The sequence below is a fragment of the Rhinopithecus roxellana genome, chromosome 14 (genome assembly GCF_007565055.1).
Source record: "Rhinopithecus roxellana isolate Shanxi Qingling chromosome 14, ASM756505v1, whole genome shotgun sequence".
Lineage (NCBI taxonomy): Eukaryota > Metazoa > Chordata > Mammalia > Primates > Cercopithecidae > Rhinopithecus > Rhinopithecus roxellana.
The window spans coordinates 77,156,357-77,173,670 of NC_044562.1; the positions used below are offsets into that span (position 1 = coordinate 77,156,357).

Below are 17,314 nucleotides of genomic sequence, written 5' to 3' on the forward strand. Positions count from 1 at the left end.
TACTAAACTGTTATCAGATACATGATTTGCAGATATTTTCTGCTATTCTGTAAGTTATCTTTTACTTTTTTGATAATATCCTTTGATGTACAGGAGTTTTTTATTTTTATGAGTACATAGTATTAGGTTGGTGCAAAAGTAATTGTGGTTTTTGCTACTTTCAGTGGCAAAAACCACAGTGACTTTTGCACCAACCAATGTATGGGGTACATGATATATTATGATATATTATGATACAGGCATACAATGTGTAATAATCACATCAGGGTAAATGGGATATCTATGACCTCAAGCATTTATCATTTCTTTGTTATAAACATTCCAATTATACTCTTTTGGTTATTTTTAAATGTGTAATAGAGTTTTGTTGACTGTGGTCATCCTCTTGTGTTACCAAATACTAGATCTTATTCATTCTATATTTTTGCACCCATTAACCAACCCCACCTTTTGCCCCCCTTCCCACAGTCCTTTCCAGGTTCTAGTAACCGTCATCCTCTCTATCTCCATGAATTCAATTGTTTTAATTTTTAATGTTTTTAATTTTTATGAAATGTATTTTGTTGACTTTTGTTACTGTTGTTGCTTATGCTTTTGGTGACAAACCTAAGAATTTATTGCCAAATTTATAGTCATGAAGATTTACCCCTGTGTTATCTTCCTTTTGTTTTGTTTTGTTTTGTTCTGTTTTGTTTTGTTTTGTTTTGAGACAGGGTCTCGCTCTGTCACCCAGGCTGGAGTGCAGTGGCGCGATCTCAGCTCACTGCAACCTCTGCCTCCCATGTTCAAGTGATTCTCCTGTCTCAGCCTCTTAAGTATCTAGGATTACAGGTGCCCACCACCACACCTGGCTAATTTTTGTATATTTAGTAGACAGAGTTTTACCATGTTGGCCAGGCTGGTTTTGAACTCCTGGCCTACCTCAGCCTCCGAAAGTGCTGGCATTACAGGCATGAGCCACTGTGCCCAGCCTCCTGTGTTATCTTCTAATAGTTTTAGTTCCCATATTTAGGTCATTCATTTTCAGTTAATTTTTGTACATAGAGTGAAGTAGGGGTCCTACTTCATTATTTTGCATGTGGTTCTCTAGTTGTCCCCCCATCATTTGTTGATGAGATTTTTCTTTCCTCATTGAATGGTCTTGGTACCCATGTCAGAAATCAACTGGCCATAGATTTTTGGGTTTATTTCTGAATTCAAATCTGTTTCATAGGTATGTATGTGTATTCTTATGGCAGTATCTTACTTTTTGGAAGTCTCCCATCTGTGGACATAGGATATCTTTTCATTTAATTAGCTCTTTTTGAAATCCTTAGCAATATTTTGTAGTTTTTAGTAGGCAAGTCTTTCACCTCCTGGGTTAAATTTATTCCTAGGTATTATATTCTTTTGGATGCTATTGTAAATGTAATAGCTTTCTTAATATCCTTTTCAGGTTGTTCATTGCTGGTATATAGAAGTAACTAATTTTTGTGCATTGCTCTCCTGTCCTGCCGCTTTGTCAAATTTATTTATTGTTCTAGTGATTTTTTTCTTGTGCATTTTCTGGGGATTTTCTAAATATAAAGGCATGTCATCTGCAAATAGTTTTATTTCTTAGCTTACAATTTAGATGTGTTTTATTTCTTCTCCTTACCTGACTGCTCTGGTAGGACTTCCAGTGCAATATTGAATACCAGTGATGGAAGTAGATGTCCTTGTCTTTTTCCTGATATTAGGAGAAAATCTTTCCATTTTCACCATTAACTATGATGTTAGTTTGCTTGGGTTTTTTGCTGTTGTTGTTTTCTTTTCTTGCTCTGTCGCCCAGGCTGGAGTGCAGTGGCACAATCTCAGCTCACTGCAACCTCTGCCTCCCAGGTTGAAGTGATTCTTATGCCTCAGCCTCCTGAGTAGCGGGGACTACAGGTGTGCACCACCATGTCTGGCTAATTTTTGTTTAAGTGCCTCTAACAGTCTATTTACCATAGCTTGTGTTCTTTGAGGCCTCAGGTTAATTCTTTGCTTAAACAGAATGTCTTTAAGACATTTAACACCAAATTTGTTTAAAATGAGTATTTCGTTTTTTTGGTATTTCTACTAACTTTTTAAAATACTGTCACCCCACGTTTCTGTTGAACTATTTTAGAACACTTTTAAAATTTTTCATTTACTCAGACTTAGTATGGAAGATTATCAGGAGTCAAGTCCTATGTTTGGGGTTTAAATTTGTTAACTTTAAAAATATTATGTGTGCATAATAAAAATATCACATTGTTATGTGTGCATAATAAAAATATTTTTATGTGTGTATAATAAAAATATTAATAATTTAACTCATCAGATGTGAGTCTGTGGGAAGAGATGGACTATATCTTTGCCTTATCTATGAATAAAAGATTTGCTAAGTAATTTAACCGACTGAATTGTTTGAGAGGGCAGGTTTTTTTAAAAGCATCTTACACACATAAAAGTATTGATAATTAAAAGCCACTGCTGTGAACATTATCCTAGCTTAGCTCTTTTCATTCTGTGTCTAAAATCCTGTTTCTTTAAAGAAGATTGTTCCCAATTTCTTTTATCTAAATACGTAGATTTCTTTAAAAGCGTTTTTTATTAATACAAATGGACAACAGAGATTATCGAAGAAGCTACAATGTGTCAGGTATTAATAATCCCTACTACTTCCTAGTAGGAGATGGAGAGAAAATGTAAGAAATGGCTCTTTTGTCATTTGGGGGTTTGCATTCTAATTGGCAGGACAAGACGCTGGCAGAGGAACTCTTACTGAGATTTGTGAATCCCAAAATTATATATATGTAAAATTTTCTGGGAAGAGTATTTATAACTTCCTTCAGATTTTTTGTTTTGTTTTGTTTTTGTTTTGTTTTGTTTTTTAAGATCTCTGTGATTGTAAAATGGTAAGAATCATTGCCCTGGAAAGTGAGTAGTGTAGCAACACACAACAACAAAATACCATTTCTCCCAAATTGCACAAAGTGTAGCCATGTGCATGTGTAGGAACTTTGCAGTTATATCTGATAGCCAGACCTCTTGGTAGGACAAAAATTTCAAGTAACTCAAGTCATGTACTAATTTTGGTTTAAGATATGCCAAATATTAGCTGTTTTGTAATTCAGTAAAAATCTTAGTATAGAATTTCTATATAGAAACAAAACAGATTTAAATATCTTTTAAAAATTAGTTCTCAGCCCATCCTATGACCTACTAGTGGACCTAAAACCATACTTTAAGACTATGAATTTATGATCCTGTTATACAGGCAAATTTCCTCTAGTGGCGTAAACCTGTACCCATATCCAGAAGCTTTTTGCCAACATTCCTACATCTTTTCTTTTCTAGATTAGTTGAGATATTATACATTTTAGTTTTCAACCTCATTTTCTTTAGTATCACATCCCTCCTCCTCCCTCTCTCACTTCATCTACATTCACACTCCAGCATTTAATTCTCTAAATTGACTGTAAGCAACTGCTGCATCTACAACTATTGCTATATTCAGTGTAATAAAATCCAGTAGTTGTGTCACCCTAAGACTGGGTAGAGAGATTTAATTTAAAATTTTAATTTTTTTTGGCTCTTAAAATGTTGCGAGTGGAATACTAACTGAATTTCTTGTTTTTATTTATTTCCTTTGAATACTCCTTTTTTAGAATTAGTAAATTTAATTAGCATCTAGCTAAAGGGAAACAGCATTTATGCTAAATGTTGCTGAGGGACTGAAACCAAACAGATCACACCTGAGTTAGGAGCTTAATGAAATAACCTCAAAACACATAAGAAAATTAACAAACAAGGGCTTGAATATGATAGATAAGAGCTATTCTTTAAAAGTTGGGGTATGGGCTGGTTGTGGTGGCTCACACTTGTAATCCCAGCACCTTGGGAGGCTGAGGTGGGTGGACCACTTCAAGCCAGGCATTCAAGACCAGCCTGGCCAACATGACAAAACTCCATCTCTACTAAAAATACAAAACTTTAGCTAGGCATGGTGGCATATGCCTGTAGTCCCAGCTACTCTGGAAGCTGAGACTTGGGAGAATTGCTTGAATTTGGGAGTGGAGGTGCAGTGAGCTGAGATCATGGTTTCTGCACTCCAGCCTGGGCAACAGAGCGAGACCCTAATAAGTCTTCTTATGGTTCTGCATATATTAAACTGATTATTTTTCAAAGTTAGGTAAGAATATTTGAAATAATAAGATAACCATGAAGCACTTTGAAGACTTAAAGTCCTGTATCTATTTTTATTAAGATTTTGAAGTAGGTAGGCATGGTGGTGTACACCTGTACTCCCAGCTACTTGGTACACTGAGGCAGGAGAGTCACCTGAGCCCAGGAGTTCAAATTCAACCTGGACAGCAAAGCAAGACCCTGTCTCTACATTTGGAGTATAAGAATATAGTGCTTTTTTGTGGGGGTGAGGGGAGATTGAGACAGGGTTTTGCTATGTTGCCCAAGCTGGTCTGGAATTCCTGGGCTCCAGTGATCCACCTGCCTCAGCCTCCCAGAGTGCTGGGATTATAGGCGTGAGCCACTGCACCCGGCCAGAATTTAGTACTTTGACTAAAGTTTTAGCATTTTTTAATCTTTCCTATTTACTCCCAATACAATGAAGCAGGGAAAGGAAAAATATCTTTGTTTTTTTCCTCTTTTTAAGAACTGCCCAAACTGGACTGACTCCCTTTGCAGTGATTTCCCATTACTCTTTGAGTAAAACTGAAATTCTTTACTTTGCCTGCAAATCTATACATAGTATGTCTCCCCAGCTTGCTTCTCCTACTACCCACAACCTTTTGACTACATCTAATTTACTCCCATTTTTTTCTCTTCTATTTATATGCCAAGACTATTTTCATCTTAGAGTTTTAAACTTTCTATAACTCATGTCTAGAATATACTCCCCAGAGTCCTCTCATGGTTGTCTTTTTGTATTTAGATGAAGGTCACCTCTCTAACACCCAGTCCAAATTAACGTAATGCGATTAGTCATTACCATACCATCCTTTTTTGCTTTCTTCATGACACTTACTGTTACTTAAACTTATTTATTTCATCACATGGGTTTTTTTAATACTTGCTTACCTCCACTATAGAGTGTAAGCTCATACTAATATGTAAGGAGAAATTGTCTTGTTTTTCACTGTATCCTTAGGATATAAATTCTAGAACATCACTTGATAAATGGTACTCATTAAATCATTGTAGAATTAGTTAACTGTTTCATCTAAAAGTATTAAATATAGTCTGAAGAATATCTCAAAGGATTTTTGTCTCATACATTTTGGGCTTAAAGTTGTCCACATTTTAGTATTTCCATTTGAGTTTTATATTTTGCTAGTTGTTAATAAACTAAGTATTAATCTCAATATGTAGAATTAAAATTTCATTTTTGACAGGTTGACTTTGGCAGAATATCATGAACAGGAAGAAATTTTCAAACTTAGACTAGGACATCTCAAAAAGGTATGTGAAACATATGCTGCATTTTTAGTTCAATTTGCTACCAGAATTTGTGGGAAGTTGTGTTATATTAAAAGCCAAAATTTAAGAGAGTAAGATTTCAAATTAGAAATTTCAGATTAAAAAGAGATGCATTAAAGTTACTTTATTTTATTTATTATTATTTTTGTTTTTTGAAACAGTCTTGCTGTCAGTCTGGAGTACAGTGGCACAATCTAAGCTCAGTGCAACCTCCACTTCCCTGGTTCAAGCGATTTTCGTGCTTCAGCCTACTGAGTAGCTGGGATTACAGGCATGTGCCACCACACCTGGCTAATTTTTGTATTTTCAGTAGAGTGAGGGTTTCGTTGTGTTGGCCGGGCTGGTCTCAAACTCCTGGCTTCATGTGATACACCCGCCTTGGCCTCCCAAAGTGCTGGGATTACAGGCATGAGCTGTCACACCTGGCCAAAATTACATTTTTATGTTGAGTATATTAAAATAACATTCCTTTATCTGTGTCAACTTAAAAATCTTGAGATGATGATATACCATGTCCCTGTAGTGGAGGAATGATTCTTGGACAGACCTCCAAAGTCTTCAGAGTACTCTATTTAAGTACTACCTTTTGGTAAAAAATAACTTCATTTTAAAGAGGAAATCTAAAATTCCGTATTATGTTCATTTCATAATGAAATAGCAATTGTAAATAAATAGCAAACTTATTTCTTTGGCTTATCTTTTAATTTGTTGCTTGTGTGATGTTTTGATTAGAAGATGTACATAGGAAAAAGCACTTAGTAATAGTATAAAGGGATAAACTGAGAAAACACATTTCTGTGTGTTACTGTCGCAAACTTTTAAATAATGTATATCTTCTTGTTTGTAAACTCTGAAATTGTAATCAGTTTATTGTTTTTACAGGTCTTAATTTTAGTTCAAATGATTTCAGAGAAGTAGTAATAACAGAGTAGGTTTTTTTCCCTCAAAATGAAGTTACCCACAGACATAAAATTCTTTTTCTTTGACCCAATTTTTTGTGCTTTCTGCTTGTCAGGTTCTTTAAATTTTTTAAATAGGCTGAATTATAGGTAAAATTGAATGAGTGAACTAATTGGAGATAGTATCTGTGAAGTTGTCTCCATGGGATCGGGTGAGGTAGGACAGAGAAACCCATTCTGGTAGCAGCTACTATTACACTGCATACTAATTTGTTTTGGAAATGTTATTAATATGCTGGGGACTCCTACCATTTAATTATAGGGAATAGAAAATTATTATATATAATTTGCATTAGTATCATTTAATATGCTATATCTGTCTAGGCCAACTGCCCAGAAAGCTTCAACCTAAACTACTTGAACAGTGAATTCAAAAATGATTTAGTTTGGTCTTTTTGTTTTTTAAGTAGTTCTATTTTGTTCTATTGCAATTATTGACTGCTTTTCCTGCTCTTTGAGACTTAGTTGACAACTTCAGTCTATTCTCTATAATAGATGGAGCTATAGAGCTATCGTAATAGTTCTATGATAATGATAGAACCATGTAAAGGAAGTATAGAAGGGAAAAGGGAGTTTTTAGTACAGGATGAGTCATAAGTATTTGTGTGCCCACCTAAACTGTTTTTATAATGAGTTCATGAGGGCCTATGCTTGATGTCTCATATAAAGATTTACCAGTTATTTTCTAACCAGCCTGTGGTGATAAAGGAATACTTACTTAGTTATAGTGATTCCAAGATGTACTTGAGAGTTTTGCTGAAGGGTTACTATTTTCACATGTAATACCGAATTTCAGATTACTTTTTCTAAATGATGACATTTTACATGTGCACCTTATTTTATGAAAATCTGTTATAAAATCTGAAATTGTAAAGCAGTTAAATTCAGAATTAGCTATTTGTATTACAAAAAAGTACACTTTGAAAAGGCTTCAAAGGAGGGTTTGTTTTTGTTTTGGTTGGTTGGTTTTAAAGCTTTCCTGGTACTTTGAAAACACTGGTTTCTGTGAAAAACACTTTTCTAACGTAAAGTATACTTAGTGTCCAAATATTATACAGACATTTGTAAAATGTTGTAGAACACTAAACCTTCTAACCTTCGTATTCTCCTCTTTCCCAGTGTTTGACTTCTATATTTTTCGTATTTACTTACTCTTTCCTGTAACTATCCCTTCCATAATCTTTTTCCTGCTTTTTTTTTTTCTAGCTTTTATCAGATTTACTGAGCAGTCTTAGATTTCTAACTTTATCTTCTTTTTAACTAATTTACAACATAAATTTTCTTTGACCTTCATCGTGGAATATTTTGGGGAAATGGATTAACAATAATGCTGAAACATACTCTCATGTCATGAATACCCAGATTTTCTTCTGAGAGACTATTTTGGGTGAGAAGAATGAGTGTATTATAAAGAAAGTGGCCAGTAGTACATACAGGGAACAAAATTAAGCAAGTAATGTCTCCTGAGAGCATAAATAGCGGTTGCCTGCTTAGAACTGAGTATTAATTTTTGAGTTATACCGTTAAAAAATAATAAGCAATGTTACATGTATACAAATAAGTTATTTGGTATTCTGAAGCACAGTGGGAAAAAAGGTCATTCTGTTTTCTAAAAAAGATTAAACAGACTTTTAACACACACAGGACAGGCTTGAGTCAAACGAAAAGATATTATCACTTCTGTCTTAATCAGCTTCTGGGTTTATTAAGCAGACGTGAACTGGTACTCCAACTTGTAAGTATACAGCTTCTACCATAGGCTGGATCTGAATATTTGATGCCCCTTGTGTCCTGCACAGGAAATATAACCAGTCAGTTTGTGCTTTAGATTTGGAACCTGGCATACTCTTGCATTAGCACGGGTGACTCTCTTGCCCTTTGTCCCTTCAATAAATTCTTAACATTAAGCAGAATTAATTATTAGACTAACTTTCTTAGCACTGAAGGACGAAAGTTCGTTGAGGAAGCCCATGGCATATGTACATATGAGAATAGACAGGCCTGTTTACTTTTTCTTGAAGTGGATAATTTATGACATGCATTGTATTTCATAATGATAATCACTATAATTGAAAAGCTGAACTAAAATATGAAAAAGTATGTTTACCTTTGAATAAATCATAAAGTTTAGTTCATATTTTATACTGTTCTTCAGGGTTAGAAAAATAATAAATCCAAACATAGCCTTACTCTGTTATCCAAAGTGTGATAGAGTAAGGAATGAGAGTCAGGCAGAAACCTCCAGAAGTAAGTACTTGGCTAAAATAAATAGGTGTTGCTAGTTATTACCAAAAAGTAAATGTAAACTTACTTATGGGCTTACTAATTTTCTCTTCTGAGATTAGGGAAATCACTGTGGAGCATCACTTTTTTTTCCCCTCAACTGTATCAAGAATTCTTTTATGTAATATTTATTGTTTTAGTTGTTCCCAGTTTATGCAGTCATTGCTCACCCATTTATTAAGTGATTTATTGCCGTACTCTGCCTGACACAGGCATAATTCAAATTCCCATTTTAATGGAATTACATATTACTTTTTATAGACTTTGAAGCTTTAACCATTTTTGAGTGAACATTAATTACACCTTTTTGAATGCCCAGATCTATATATACTTCCTCTGGAGTAATACCACCAGTAAATGACAAAGCCAAAACTTGAACCATTCCCAGTCCTATTTCAATACTGTACCCATGTGATTAATTCCTAGAATTATTTTGTTGTAGACTAATAGTAAGTTGATTCATTGTATTCTGAAAAATTAATTCATTGTGGCTTTCCTTGCATCTCTGTTAAGTACTGAACTGTTTGCTTTTCCCTAAGTTTTTTTTTTTTTTTTTTTTTTTTTTTTTTTTTTTTGGTGTATTGGGGGGTGAACATACTATTTCATTTTCATTACAGATAAAGGAGAACCGTTTTAAGTTAATTATTTTTCATACACATTCTTTTTCATTCTCTTTCACATATTTTCTTCCTTGGGCATTATGTTAGTGACCGTTGTATGAACTACAGTATTTCTTTGTTATTAACTAATATATTGATTTTTCACTCAATTTATTTTTAAAGGTCAGTCAACAAAGACCTTTTAAAAAAACATTTTTTAATACAAATTCAAATAATTTTAAAATATATCTTAAGGAATTCTTAGAATAGAACTGTATAATAAAATATATGGAGACTATACAAATTATTCCTGAAAGTATTTCAGAAGGAACAAGTAACTTTTTTGGTTATCATTAATTATATACAGACTTCCCCAGTTATTAATAAAAGCTTGTAGTTGCGAAGAGAGTAATTTCCTATCTTTAAAAAGTTGTTAAATTGAGGCAAAGCTTCTAATGATCCTATTTTATCTACCTGTGCCCATGTGGAATCGTGGGTTCAAGGAAACCAACCAAAAACCTGCTGGCTCTTATAATTGATAAGGTTTTGATAGCTGTCTCTGACAAATTCAAATTATGGGAAAACAATTTATCTTTGTGATTCAGAAGCTCTGCTAGATTGATTATATAGTCAGATCTTTATTCTGGAGTTGAAGAAAATGGTATGGATTTGCTTTCAAGGATTGTCACTAAATTAACACATAAAACTAAAAATAAAATACAATCCCTGCAAAATTAAATTCCTTGAAATGTCCATGTTTTTAAAAAGATACAAGTTACTAGTCATAATGCCCCAGACTGATGAGTAAATGAGAATTTTGAAAGTTATTGGGTCCAGTAACTATGTCTTGAGACTGCTGCAGCTCAAGTTTATGATATGAACAACATGTGGGTATGTTACTCTTTATTTTCTTGTCTTCAAATTTTTTTGTCTTCTGGGTTTTAAAATATTTGATTAGTTGGAGAGAATGTGTTTAGAAAGTGTGACATCTCAGTATGGAGTATTAAATAGTGTAGTAGGGATTGGCTTTAACGTGTGTGTTTTGGTATGTGTGTGAGTGTGTGTGAGTGCATTTGACTTATGAGCCCTGAATATAAGTGCCAGAGTTTTATTTGAAAAACATAACCAATTTGTAATTGAAACAGGATTAGTCAAGAATCATCAGCACCAACACAAATGTATCTTTGCAGACCGAAGGAATCAGCTAAACAATTTACAGTCATCTCAATCTCTACTAAAACAAAAATCACATCCAACATGCCACCTGACACCATTTCTTTCTCTCTCTCTCCTTTGCTCCTTGCGATGTGGCATTCATCTCTCCTTGTGCCTCCGTTCTGAAGAGATAACAGTATAGCAACAACTCTGCCACTGAAATCCTGTTCTCTGATCGATATTGGCACCTGCAAAGAGAAACAACCAGTAACAGGCAGCAGCAGCATCAGTATTAATCTTCCATGATGAAATCTTTACAGGTCAAGAACAAGTACACAGCTCTTTTCTCACTCCTTCACAGTGGACCATGCAACTAGTTGAAATGGAAGACAATGGATTGTCTACAAGCCTTTTGAACAGTGGAGAATACAGGGCGTTGGCTTTAGGTGAATTGACCCCCAAATATTCTTGAAGTTTGGTGTCCCCGTTGGTCTTTCTTTCTAGAACACCATTGTCATCTGACTTATCAAACCCTTAGTATGACCACAAAGAATAAGTTTTTATATGTGACATTTTTTGTCACTTTAGGTTTGAATGAAAATAATGAGCAGTATAATGCTAGAGGGCTTAATCTTTAAACATGTTGTTCATCTTTATATTTGTAGCCATGACTGGAAGAAATCTTCTAGGAATTCTCTCAGTTAAAGCCAACTACATTGTGCGTGATGCTTCCGTAGAACCTGACACAAGATGCTGCTTGTGTAGGCAGTTTTCAGTGGAATTCTGGGGAAAGTACACTATACTAGAAAAAGTCGTGATTAAGCCCATGAAGAATGTTAAAAGATTCCTGATTTCTTGGTGTGTGTGTGTGTGTGTGTGTGTGTGTGTGTGTGTGCGCGCGCGCGCGCGCGTGCGCACACGCGTGCCCCAGAAAGGTGCCAAGAAGAGTGCTGGAATTCTAACTTTACAATTTGTCCTTACTACTATTTTCCATTTAAAAATGAGTAGTTGTCCCAAAAAGATGACTGTGGTGAGAGAACATTAAATAGCTGTAGATGGGAAAACTCATTAGTGTTTACGTTCTTATCTCTTACTCACATTTGGACCTACAAACTATCCTGGCTCTATTTTTCCCTATTTATAATCACACAGCCTTAACTTGGTAGTAGATAATGTTCAGCTACCAAAATGAAAATGTAGAGGTAAAAGGTGTTTTACTTCCCCTTTGTGTGTGTGTGTGTTTGTGTGTGTGTGTGTTTTCACCCAGGCTGGAGTGCGGTGGCACAATCTTGGCTTACTGCAACCTCCGCCTCCCAGTTTCAAGCGATTCTCCTGCTTCAGCCTCCTGAATAGCTGAGATTACAGGCGCACGCCATCATGCCTGGCTAATTTTTATATGTATTTTTTAGTAGAGACGAGGTTTCACCGTGTTGGTCAGGCTGGTCTGGAACTCTTGACCTTGTGATCTGCCCGCCTCAGCCTCCCAAAGTGCTGGGATTACAGGCGTGAGTCACCGTGCCTGACCCACAGTGTTTAGTATTAATCCTGTGGTTATACAGGCAATGGAATTTAAAACATTTTGGAGGCCGGGCGCGGTGGCTCAAGCCTGTAATCCCAGCACTTTGGGAGGCCGAGATGGGCGGATCACGAGGTCAGGAGATCGAGACCATCCTGGCTAACACGGTGAAACCCCGTCTCTACTAAAAAATACAAACAACTAGCCGGGCGAGGTGGCGGGCGCCTGTAGTCCCAGCTACTCGGGAGGCTGAGGCAGGAGAATGGCGTGAACCTGGGAGGCGGAGCTTATAGTGAGCTGAGATCTGGCCACTACACTCCAGCCTGGGCCACAGAGCGAGACTCCGTCTCAAAAAAAAAAAAAAAAAATTTTGGAAAGAATCTTAGAAATCATGTTAGCCATCAGCAGGGTTTGTAATTCAGATCTGTAAATTCAGTTCAGAGATAACTTTCACAAAAAAGTGAAAACAGTTGCTTGGCTACCAGCCCTTCCCAATCATAACTGTAAATCCATGCCATATGCATAATGAGTCTGTAGAAGACTAGGTTTAAAAGGAAGCAGAGGCCGGGCGTGGTGGCTCATGCCTGTAATCCCAGCGCTTTGGGAGGCAGAGGCCAGAGGAGCGCTTCAGCCCAAGAGTTGGAAATCTTGTCTCTACCAAGAAAAAAAGTTGAGGCGGGGAAGCAGAAAAGAAAACTGGAAGAAGGACTGCAGTACACTACACGAAGGCATTGCACCAGTGTGTGCTCAGGCTTGGTGTCAGCCCTTTGGTTAGTGTGGAACGTTACAGAATTTCACTCCTATAATACAGCAGCTGTAAATATTTTTAAGACAAGTGTGCTAGATATTTAAATTTTGCCAATAAGTTGAATTCTTAAACATTTATTTGATGCTGGGGAGGTAGTTTTTGTTTTGTTTTGTTAGAGGAACTGACAGAATTAAAACCTGCCTATTTTAATAGTCATTCCAAGTTATGGGTATTAATGTACGTATTTATGCATTTGAAGGGAGAATAAACCATTACCCCCTCCACACACACCCAGAAAAACAGGAAATGAAGTGTGTAGAGAGCAAAACATTGAGTAAAGGTACTAATTTTCTAAGCTAGTTGAACACACCTGAGGTGATACAGTATGCTCTCATCAGTAATAAGCCACTTTAGTAATTGGGGATGGGAGTGGAGGGAAGACTTATATAATTAGGAAAGAAAGCCCCCAGTATTTAATGATCTTTGTCTTTTCTCCTTCTCCTACCCTTCTTCCCAATCTATACAATTATTCTCAAGCAAAAATATGATTATGGTGCAATAGTTTCAAAATTCAGACCTACATTGTCTAGGTGGTTATTTTGATTGGTTGGTTGGCTGGCTGGCTTTTACTTTTATTGGTTCATATCTCACACATTCATATTTAGGATATGGGAAAGCATATAATATGGTGACATAATAAGGATAAATTCGAAGTAAATTGGTAATTTTCTCAATTTTTTTTTGCCCTGCCCTTCATTTTAATTAGCTTTTTTTTTTTTTTTTTTTTTAAAGACAGTCTCGCTGTGTCACCAAGGCTGGAGTGCAGTGGCGCAATCTGGGCTCGCTGCAACCTCCAACTCCTGGGTTCAAGCGATTCTCCTGCCTCAGCCTTCCAAGTACCTGGGACTACAGGCTCCTGCCACCATGCCCGGCTAATTTATATATTTTTAGTAGAGACGGGGTTTCACTATGTTGGCCAGGCTGGTCTCAAACTCCTGACCTCATGAGCCACCCACCTCGGCCTCCTGAAGTGCTGGGATTATAAGCATGAACCACTGCACCTGGCCCTTAATTAGATTTTAATAGTGCCTTTTGTTAATCTCACCTTTTGCTTTCTTGGTGGTAAACTTTTAGAATGGCATTATAAATAGTTTGTGAAATTAAAATTTAATTTTTTGGGGGACTTAGAGATGTTAACTTTTAAGGGATTAATACTGTTCACATTACTAAAGTGAATTTGGTGTTAAATTGTTTTTTTTTTTTTTTTTTCTGAGACGGAGTCTCACTCTGTTGTCATCCAGGCTGGCTGGAGTGCAGTGGTGTGACCTTGACTCACTGCAACCTCGGTCTCCTGGGCTCAAGTGATTCTTGTGCCTCGTCCTCCCGAGTAGCTGGGGTTGCAGGCAAGCACCACCATGTCCAGCTAATCTTTGTATTTTTAGTAGAAAAAGGGTTTCGCCATGTTGGCCAGGCTGGTCTCGAACTCATGACCTCAGGTGATCCACCAGCCTTGGTTTTCCAAAGTGCCGGGATTACAAGCGTGAGCCACCGCACCTGGCTGGTGTTAAAACCTCATTCCGAACTGGTTTTCTTAATCAAGTAGTGTTGTTACGGTGAATAGACTGTTTCAAGCTATATTCTTCTACCAACTCCCATAGGTTATAGGCATGCTGAGAATAATACGTCAAAATACTTCCTATTTTATCTTGGCTTTATGCGAAGGCAGTTCTTAGAAATTGAGTTTTTTGGTAGAGAGAATATGTAACGTATTCAGGATTTGCTAAATAACTTTAAACTAGCAAGTTTAATTTTTTCAGGAAATGTATTGGCTTTACATATAAAAATGTGTTTTATAACTTTTTAAACCTTATAGTTTTAATGCCTACCATATTTCACCTTTTAATAATTGCCTTTTGAAAAAAATGCCATTATGAGAAATGTTCCAGAATACTCCAGATTCATCTACCATTTTCTTTTCTTTTTTAAAAACATCTCCCTCACATAGGAACCACCTATCATTTTTAACCTGGAGTTTTACAGAAATTCTGCATTGCTACAGCCTACATTTGGCTTATAGACTTGAGCCAGAGGAATATTAAGTTGCCATAAGAGACTTTGATTACAAATAGAAAGCATTTCTATGCTGAAGATCTGGTGAGGGACAAAGTCTTTTAGTGAAGTTGTTGTGGGATTTATCCGTACACATTTTTTTTTTTTAATTTTAATTGTTAGAAGGTAGTGTTTTTTGCAGATTACTTAAACAATGAGACAGTGTTGAGATCTGTTGTATACCTGTCTGACTTGGCTTTTTATGTGAGAGTATTAGATTTTATTTTAAAATACTGTTAAAATAGCTATAGTATGTATTGTTGAATTTTCCATTGTATTTTTTGTTTAAACAGAAAAGAGCCATGTCCTTTTATTGTGTGTTTAATTGCCAAACCTACCTCTCTCTTTAATACAGTCTGTTCTTATTTATGTCTCTTCTTCATTGTAATAGCCTACAGAGACCAGTTCATTTCTGGAGATGCTATTTGTCTCTTTGTTTCTTCTAGATTTTCTCTGCTTTCCTTAACTGCTCAACTAGGGTATGAATTCAGGACTAAAACTTGGTGTTCTTACTAAGCACAACTTAGCTGATTGGATTGTCTCCTTTCAGTCTACTCATCTGGCCTAGTTTTGCTATGAGTTTGAGGATTCTATTCTGTGATGAATTCAGATCAATTGTAAGCCTAGTTAATCCTGTCTTCTCCTGAACCCTTGGAAAAAGAGTAATTCTGAGGATGGCCCAGAGGTTAATGTCAGTCTCAGGCAAGGAGAATGTAGGCTACTGGATAGATCTTTGGAAACGATCTGTAGCAAAGATAAGTTAGTAGTTCAAACTATTGTACCCTGGGCCAAACCAAAACTGGGCCTTGCCCCATTCTCTGAGGACAAGGTGCTAGATAGTACTGCCCTAGCATTTACCTACAAGTATGTGTGTTGGCCATAACAAAATACCAGACTGGGCACCTAAACAACAGATATTTATTCTAGAAGTCCATGACAAGATCAGGCAGAGTTTGGTTTTGGGTAAGGGCTCTCTTGCTGGTTTGCAGATAACCACCCTCTCACTTTGTCCTCACATGGCCTTTTCTCTGTGCTCCTTGGATGGGGGTGGGGGGACCTTTCTTCTCATAAGGCCACTAATCCCATCATGAAGGCCCCATAACCTAATCCAACCTTGAGTACCTCCCAAAGGCCTCATCTTCAAATGCTGCCCTATTAGGAAATAAGGGCTTCAATACATGAATTTTGGGGGAACACAGACATTCAGCTCATCACAATATATGTACTTTTTCTTAATGGAATTTTTAGAATAGCAGAGTTACCTTTCCCCCAGAAGTGTGTCAGTTTGCTTGAAGTCTAAGATATTGCGAAATACTAAGTTACAAGATGAAAGACAAATATATTTCACTGAGTATGGTGGGTTTATATCTATCTATATAAGACATAATTTCTTCCCTTGACATTTCCTTCTAAATACCCAGAATCCATCTTTTTTTCTTTCTCTAATGCTACTGACATTTTGTTTTTCTTCCAGTAAACTTAACAATTCAAATGGAATGAAACTTGCTTGTGCTTTTATTTTGTAAGATTTTTATGGGACATATTTGTCATGTTTTTAGAGGCAAAAAAAAAAAAAGCTTGCTTTAATTTGCTGATACAGACATACATTTTACTTTAACAAGTATTTATTTTGTAATATTGATTACTACCATTGTATAGACATCTGAAGGTTATAAAACAAATGTAGTTTTGTTCCTCAGCAACCTATTTGAATCTTGTAACATGTATTTATGACTCAATAAAATTTAGCTTTTATAAATTCACTGTTGAGATAGTTTCCCCATGCCACAATTTCAAATAAAGGTTAAAACAAGTATTTATTCTAATAGGCTTTTCACAATTTTATCAGATTATTTAAACTTTCACCAGCCTACCAAATGTTGAGTAGCTTCCTACACGTATGACAGTCAATAAGTTCTTGAGCAGCAAAATGTTAGTAATACGCAGGGGAAAAGTCGTTGCTTTCTAGATTCTAGTCTAGATTAGAACTGAATCTAGATTCTAGATTTCTAGTGTAAATTAAATTCTTTCATACTCCTGGGTAAACCTGTATGGCCAGTTTCTTATCTATTTTACATGGCTAAACTATGATAACTAAGCTGTGTTTTGAGTTTTTTGTCTCAAAGCTTTAAAATTTACTTCCTGTTTTTATAATGAAACTTTGATTATTGAATCTCCTAAGATATCACTTTTTAAAATTAAAATTAAAAATATATGTGACTGAAGCTATTAATGAGGAAATTTCAGTTAAATTAAGACAATCTATGTAGTGTACCTATTTTAGAAAATCTCCCAATAATTCTAGAAAGATTTATCTTCATTTGAATTTATTTTGAAATTTTCTGTTTGCCGTGTAATATCAAATGTGCATTAAATATCTCTGCAACAAGTAGTGGTTGAATTTCATTTTAAAATAATAAAAGTAACCTTAAGATAGAGATATAATTTGTTTTTTCCTCTTAAT

At 35.8% G+C, this 17,314-nt stretch overlaps 1 protein-coding gene across 1 annotated transcript in view; it reads left to right on the plus strand.

Annotated features, from left to right (window-relative positions):
- The window catches only part of TLK1 (tousled like kinase 1), a 161,084-nt gene that overhangs the window by 117,929 nt on the left and 25,841 nt on the right, over window positions 1-17,314 (plus strand). Inside the window, exon 12 of the mRNA XM_010377611.2 lies at window positions 5,397-5,463. Within this exon, the coding sequence (XP_010375913.1) occupies window positions 5,397-5,463 (67 nt within the window). The remainder of the gene's footprint in view (window positions 1-5,396; window positions 5,464-17,314) is intronic.